The sequence below is a fragment of the Mustela nigripes genome, chromosome X, assembly GCF_022355385.1.
Source record: "Mustela nigripes isolate SB6536 chromosome X, MUSNIG.SB6536, whole genome shotgun sequence".
Lineage (NCBI taxonomy): Eukaryota > Metazoa > Chordata > Mammalia > Carnivora > Mustelidae > Mustela > Mustela nigripes.
This window is the reverse complement of record NC_081575.1, coordinates 81,849,208-81,856,573: the sequence shown is the minus strand read 5'-3', so window position 1 is coordinate 81,856,573 and position 7,366 is coordinate 81,849,208. Positions and strand designations below refer to the sequence as shown.

Sequence of the window (7,366 nt, the reverse complement as noted above, 5' to 3'; positions counted from 1 at the left end):
CATCTCTGGTAGATGTTTCTGGGTCACTCTGGTGGAGGGGCAAGCCCACGGTAACTGGGCAACAGTTGGGGGAGGGTGGGGAAGGAGAGTAGGACTGAAGCCACAGACTTCCCTCCCCATTCCAATGGTGTGACCTCCCCATCCCCGGCACATCCCTCCAGGTTGGAAAGAATGAGAGTAGACAGTCAGTGGGTGGGCCCGTCTGGCCAGATGGTATTTTGGCTGCAGCCTTTACACACACACACACACACACACACACACACACGCACGCACGCGCGCGCTGCTAGAACGCTGAACAAGGACCGCGCCCCACCAAACATCCCCGATCCCAAATGCAGAGTAGCCAGGCTTCCAGACATAAATTAAAAAATAAAATAAAATAAAAAAGAGTTGGTCTCTGGGGAGGGAGAACTCATGCAGAGGTGAAGGCAAAGGCCTCTGGGAGCCAGGGCCAAGAAAGATGAGAAATCCCTGCCCCTCCCTTCAGGATCCCCACTCCCCGAGGGCTTCTGCCCTAAAACAGGGTCACTAACACCAACCATCAGGCCTCCAGCCCCTTTAATGTGCAGTCTCCCAACCTATTTGATTTTGGCCCCATTTTCCCACCAGAGCCCAAGGGCAAGTTGTCCTGGGAGGGGGGAGGGGAGGGAGCAGCTGCAGCCTGCAGGTCTTTAGCTGGCTTCTCCTGGTTCTAGGTCTGGGTCAGGGGACCCCACGCACTCCTTGCTGAGCCGCACAATCTCCTGGGAGAGAACTTCGATGTCCTAAGAAACAAAAGAGCCATCAGGGGCCAGGGTAAAGAGCCGGGGAAGCTCCCTCAGCAAACCTGGGATGTCCTCCTTCCCACCTCATTAATCAAAGCCCTTCTATGTCTAGCCTGGCACGGGAAGGTATTTGGAGACTCAGAGCCCCAGCAGTGGGCCGGGCTTGGAAAAGATGTGTGTGTCAGGGGTGGTGGTGGGCGGGGGCGGGGGTAGGGAGCCTCCCCGGGGAGGGGGACCCAGGGATACGGATATGGGAGCAAATCACAGATCGCCCACTGGTGTGGTACAGCCGGAGGAAACCACCTTTCCCTTGCCACTGGCTTTTCTACTAAACGGTGAGCTCCCTTCTCAGAGCAGGGGCTGGGTCTGCATCCTTTCTGACTCCCTCAGAAATGGGGGAAATATTTGGGGGGGCAGGATGGGCAAGAAGATGTATGGGGTGATCCATGGTAGGCAAACGGGTGGGCTAAGGGACGGTTCAGAGGATGGATGGAGGACAACAGGTAGGCGGGCGGGTCACTAGGCAGGTGGGTAAAAGATAAGACAAGGGGTGACTGATGAGTAAATGTGAGAGAGAGGAAGTATGTCAGGAAATGGGAGGAAAGACACGGGGCAGGTGAGTAGATGGGCAAGTAGGGCGGGTTGAGGGGCGAGCTGGATGTAGTGTGTAGGAACAGATGAGCAGGTGGGTACAAGGACAGAGGGGAGAGTAAAAGGCGCAAGGAAGAGTAGGTGAGCCGACTGACTAGAGGGTGGGGAGGTGAGGATGGTCAGTGAATGGGGTGGGGGGGGTGGGGTCTGGGCACCTGCAGATGACCGGGGGGGGGGGGGGGGGGGACAGGGGGATGGGACGGGGGCCAGCTGTGTGGCATGGGAGGCAGGCAGCTACGCAAACAGATGGGGAGGCCACACTCGCCTTGTGCAAGTGCATGTTCTTGGTGAGCTGCTCCTCCAGCATGTTCTGGAGCTTCTTGTTCATTTCCCGAAGGTTCTCATCACCTGGCTTCACGAGGTCTCTCAGGACGCTGCCCAGCCCACTGCGGTCCGTGTGGCCTGCCGCCACAGACACATCTGCAAGGGCCCAGGCTGAGAAACCCCCCTCGGCAGAGCCAGAGGAGAGATGAAAGAGAGAGGGCAGAGAAGCGGGAAACAGAGAAGGGGGCAAAAAGTAGTCGGGAGAAGCTGAGTGAGATAGGGGGAGGAGGCTCGGCCGTGTGAAACCTGGCCATCACTTCCTGGCTGTGCAGCCCTGAGAAATGGGGATAATAACCACCTTGGGGAGCTGGCAAGAGGCCTCTGACTGCATGTGTAGCACAGACACACAGTGCTCGGCCTGCGTCAGTCCATGTTGTTCTGACTAAAAAGGGAAAAATGGGGCTAGGAGAAGGTGTGACAGAAGCAGAAGAAACAAAGATGGGAGGGGTGGGGGAAAGAGGCTAGAAAGTGGGAGAGGAAGAGCTAAGAATCCCTGAAGGGGTACATATGTAGATGAGAAACTTCCAAAACAGACACAGTCCAGACAGGCAGTAGGAGCAGTGAGAGGAGATGAAGGGTACAGCAGACAGAAGAGATGGGGAGAGAGAAGGGAGAGAGAGGGGACAGAGAACCACACTGGAGAAAGGAGAGTGAAGCGATGGCAAAGGCTCAGACAGAAGGGAAGAGCAGTGGGACCTGCTTTCCCCTCCAGCAGCTGTGATCTTGTCAGTACCTTTGCTGAGTCGTGAGAGGAGAGGAGACAGTGGGGAAGGAGGCGGCAGGTCAGAGACTGGATGGGGGTAAGGCCGGGGAGGAGGCACTGACCGATCCGGCTATCCATGACATAGGTCTCAATGATGGCGCTCTTCCGACAAAGGTCCTCCGCCATGGAGGCACTGCTCACCTCCAGGTGCTTCACCTGCGGGCCAGCCCAGAATGTTCGCACATTGTAAGGGGCCCAGCCACACATCCACCCCACCCCCGCCCCAGCCTCCCAGCCAATGGTGTGCCAAGTGAGGACAAGGAGGCAGAAGGCACCTTCTCCTCCAGCATCCATTTCTCCTGCTGCGTCTCTGCCAGGCGCTGAAAGAGCTCAGCCACTTCCTCATCGGACAACTCGGCTGGCCGTGGAGGCTGGGCCTGAGGGCTGCTGGATAAGGACTGCGGGGAAGAGGAGGGGAGAGGCCAGCCCAGGTTCAGCACTGTCACCTGTCCCAGAGAGGATCATGGGCAATGGGGGAATCGGACAGGGGGAGGGGCGGTGGGAGTGGAGCACCCACGGGGACTCTGGATCTCCCTTGGTCAAAGGGGGGATACAGGAACCACCACATCATCTCCTTATTGAGAGGATGAAGGGAGAGTCCGTAGCAAACATGGGCTCATTTCCAGATGACCGGAAAACTAGAGGGCAGAGGAATAAGCTCAATGATACCACTAGGAAGCCAGTAGGAGAACCCCAAAGGTGGGACACTTTCTGCGGGTAACCTGGCTGATTTCTTCTAAAGGTTGGTGTCATGAAAACAAACAAACAAACAAAAGAACCCAAAAAACAACGGACCACACTAGACTCAAGAGACTCAAGAGATGTAAAGGACAGAAAGCAACCAGATGCAACGTGATCTGAAACTGAGCGCTGGTTTTCATAAAACCAGCAGTCGCTATTTGGGGGCCAACCAGGGAAATCTGATTAAGGTCAAACTACTAGATGAACATTTACAAGATCAGGAGGATAAAAAGCATCTGGACAAAAACAGGTTCTTTATAATCTCATTTAGGTTTAAGAAAGAGAGGGACGCCTGGGTGGCTCAGTCGGTTAAGCATCTGATTCTTGGTTTCAGCTCAGGACATGATCTCAGGGTCATGAGATCGAGCCCCGCATCGAGCTCAGAGCTCAGCATGGAGTCTCCTTGAGATTCTCTCTCTCTCCCTCTCCCTCTGCTCCTACCCCCATTTGTTCGGTCTCTTTCTCTCTAAAATAAATATATTTTTTAAAAAGAGCAAGATCTAGAAGGGTGTGAACCGAGGGTTTATAGTGGTGATCTCTGGATGGTTAAGATGTAGTTGCTTTGGATTTAAAATAAAATCTTTGCTTCTGTGTGTTTTTAAAAATTTTCTACATAGCCCACATACTACTTATGGAATAATAACAGATGATTTCCAAATAGAAGCAGCCAGCCAGGAAGCTGACACAACAGACAACAGTAACGAGTGATGATCGTGAGTTGGGAAAAAGGACCTCCTACCTGGGTGAGGTACTTGCTAGGAGTGACATATTTTATGACACTGGGAAAGGTGGAATTAGCTCACAGTTGAGGGAACAGAGAATAAGAGAATAATTAGCCCATCCCACATTTGGCAATCTGAATTCGAGTTGGCGAGCTTAGAGAAAAGTTGGTAAGAAAATGTGTGTGCTGGGCCAACAAAGGTAGATGGCTGCAGGGGAGGGCAAAAAGAGGGCTCCAGAATTGGGGTGGGAGAAGTGGGGTTGTCGGCTCTTCTTTGCCTCTTACCCTGGCTGGAACAGTTGAGCTTTCCTTCTCCCGCAAAATCTCCCGGTAGCTAAAGGAGGAGACGCTACTGCTGTCCCCAGTCTGGGTACGGCTTGGCGAGTTCATCTCTGAGAGAACCAGCTCCTCGAGGCCTTGGGCAGAGAGGGAAGAGAAACCTGAGTTCCAATCCCCCAGGGTCCCAGGGCAGCAACTGGCAGGAAGAGGCAGAAATCGATTTGACAGAGATGGAAAAGAGGCGACGTTAACACTCGGGCACGGGAAAGGTGGAGGCAGAGAGTATAACAGGGAGAGGCAGAAATGGAAAGAGGAGCTGACTCTCTGGGCAAACACACATGCCAGAAGAGAAAAAAAGTGATGAGGCTAGGAGAAAGTGGGCAGTGTGGACACGTCTGGGCATAAAGGGACATCCGCACTTGGACTTGGCGTGTGCACAAAGGGGACCCACAGCTGGGGAGAGCATGGGGCAACGCCCACACGCAGAGAGAAAACCCAACAGGCAGTGAGCCACAGCAGAGAGGCCAACAGAGATGGGGCATAAGGATACAAGTCAGCAGAGACAAGGCAGGGGAAAGATGGAGACAGACATGTAACCACGACCCTAAATCCTCATTTCATCTAATGGACAAGGACAATGTATGGCACCACCATTGGAAGCTCCTTGATTCATATATTAATCTGTAGCAAAACAGAAACTAAACCCCTCTACAAAGAGAGGTCATGGGTGCCTGGGTGGCTTAGTTGGTTACACATCTGCCTTCGGGTCAGGTCGTGATCCCAGAATCCTGGGATCGAGCCCTGCACTGGCCTCCCTGCTAAGCTGACAGTCTGCTTCTTCCTCTACCCCTCCCCCTGCTCATGTTCTCTCTCTCAAATAAATAAATAAAATCTTAAAAAAAAAAAAAGGTTACTTCAGGAGACAGAATGCCTCAGGGAGAGAGAGATTGGGTGAGAGATAGATCCATTTTTGCCATGTCACTTAAAGCAGGCCCACTGAGCTTGGGCCTCTGCTCCTGCAGCTGCTTCTACATATCAGGGATGGGGGCTGACATCCCTCCCCCCAAGGGTCTCCAGCAAGAGCCAGTGGCTGCAGGGGGGAAAGGGAGCAAGTTTTCTCTGAGCCTGTGATATGGGAGATGCACCAGAGCCCTAACCACTGCATCCTATCTATTTATTTAAACATATTTATAGGCCATCTCCTTCTTAAAAAAAAAAAAAAGTCCAAAGCAACTCAAGGTTTCCAGTTGCATCTTCTGCCCAAAGTGGCAGAAAGAACATGGATTTAAGCCACATAGTGAGAAAGCCGCAGTGTTGCTGTCTGAATGCAAGTCTGTCTCCCTCACTCAACCCCGGGCTCCCGGAGGACAGAGCTTTGGGGGGTTTCCTATCGAGGACCCTGGACATGAGCATGTGGGCTCAGTCCACATTTACAGAATGAGAGAATGGATACAGGAGATTTAGAGATACCAAGTGAGGTGTGGGGATGTGTGTGAGAGGGTTGTGGGGATCCAGACAGAGACAGAGGAGAGAGAAAGAGAGAGAGTTAAAGGGACAGAGAAGAAAAAAAGCAGCAGGAGAACAAGGAGAGAAAGCAGGGAGAGAAAGACGGAGACAGAGAGAAGTGGCACAAAGTGGTACAGAAAGACCAAGAGGAGAGACAGAAAGAGGTAACGCAGAGAGCAAGAGAAACAGAGGAGAGACAGATAGACCGAATGACCAGGTTCAAGGTGGACAGCAAGCACGGAAGAGCCTGGTGGAGCGAGGTGCAGCAAGTAGCCCTGGCCCTGGAGACCTCCCCTGCACCCTGTCCCCCAAGCAGCCCGGCGCTCCCTGCCCTCCCGGTCCACACCAGAGCGGCTCTTGCTGTTGGTAAGGATGTCCTGCAGCCGCTCCTGCAGCTTATCAGCCCTTTTCCGCTCCAGGTGCAGCTGCCGCTTGAGGTCCTTGAGCTGTGGGGAAGAGAGAAGGGAAGAGGCAGGCTGAGGCCCAGTGGTCCCATGAGCAGGGGCCTGTGCCTGGCCATCTCCCCATCATACCGCAGCACTGCCCTTCTTCTCCAGGATCCGCTGCCCGTCCACCGTGTCCTTCACCTCCTGTGGGGTGGAGAAAGCACGGCTGGTGACAGCCAGAAAGGCTGGATGCGGTGCCTTCCCTCCCTGCCCCAGGTCTCTGTGCTGAGGCCCAGGGTGTGTCAGGGACAGTGTGGGGGGGCGGGGGACAAGGGACCTGTTTCAGGTTGCTGATGGTCTTCAGGTGGCAGTCCCTCTCCTCCTGGGCCTGCTGGAGCTGATCCCGCACCCCCTGCAGCTCCTCCTCCTTGCTCTGCAAACCAGGGGGCAGCTCAGGCCTCTGCCTGGGCAGCCTCCATCCTCCCTCCAGGGCCCGCCCCGGGAGAGAGGGACGCCGGCGGGCCACAGGCACCTTCAGCTCTCCAGCATGCTGCTCCCGGCACTGCTTGAGGGTTTCCTCTTGCTCCTGCTGCTGCTGCTGCAGGGATTCCTATGAGACAAGGATCGGGTCCAGCCATGCCCCCCCACGTCTCCGGGACGCTGTGGCCCGTGAGGGGTGTGACGGCCGGTGTCTGCAGGCAGGCAGGAGCCACTCCTGCGGGGACACCGCACGCCCTCAGGCGGGTCACACACTGGGCACGTCTAGGGCTATGCTGTCTGCGCCACAGACCAACATGCGCGCCTCATTTGATTTGATTTCACAAAACACACGACACTTGCTGTGCACCAATAATGTTGTAGGGGTTTCACGTCCATGGACTCTGTTTATATAATCTCCCCGTAATACCCACGTGGCCGGTACTATCATTATTCCTTTTTTTTTTTTTTTTAAACTACTGATGAAGCACAAAGGCCCCAGGCCAGGTGAGCTGCCCACAAGGAGCAAGTGGCCCACCCAGGACTTGAGCCCACACAAGTGGCCGTCTCCAGCCCCCGCGCTCCTCACTACTGCACGCCACTTCCCCTTGGGTTTTTTTTTTTTTTTCTTGACAGACAGAAATCACAAGTAGGCAGAGAGGCAGGCAGAGAGAGAGGGGGAAGCAGGCTCCCGCTGAGCAGAGAGCCCGATGCGGGGCTCGATCCCAGGACCCTGGGATCATGACCTGAGCCG

The 7,366-nt window shown here is 54.6% G+C and overlaps 1 protein-coding gene across 2 annotated transcripts in view; it reads right to left on the bottom strand.

The window, feature by feature from the left end:
- Nucleotides 1-362: 362 nt before the first annotated feature.
- The window catches only part of GRIPAP1 (GRIP1 associated protein 1), a 23,530-nt gene continuing 16,526 nt past the window's right edge, over nucleotides 363-7,366 (bottom strand). Inside the window, exons 18-26 of one of the 2 annotated variants that reach the window (XM_059384608.1) lie at nucleotides 6,668-6,745; nucleotides 6,473-6,568; nucleotides 6,283-6,339; nucleotides 6,096-6,195; nucleotides 4,250-4,380; nucleotides 2,778-2,948; nucleotides 2,565-2,658; nucleotides 1,681-1,835; nucleotides 363-764 (exon numbers count right to left, since the gene is read on the bottom strand). In XM_059384608.1, the coding sequence (XP_059240591.1) occupies nucleotides 672-764; nucleotides 1,681-1,835; nucleotides 2,565-2,658; nucleotides 2,778-2,948; nucleotides 4,250-4,380; nucleotides 6,096-6,195; nucleotides 6,283-6,339; nucleotides 6,473-6,568; nucleotides 6,668-6,745 (975 nt within the window). In that variant the 3' untranslated portion in view covers nucleotides 363-671. The remainder of the gene's footprint in view (nucleotides 765-1,680; nucleotides 1,836-2,564; nucleotides 2,659-2,777; nucleotides 2,949-4,249; nucleotides 4,381-6,095; nucleotides 6,196-6,282; nucleotides 6,340-6,472; nucleotides 6,569-6,667; nucleotides 6,746-7,366) is intronic. The other variant, XM_059384609.1, reaches the window with a different exon arrangement.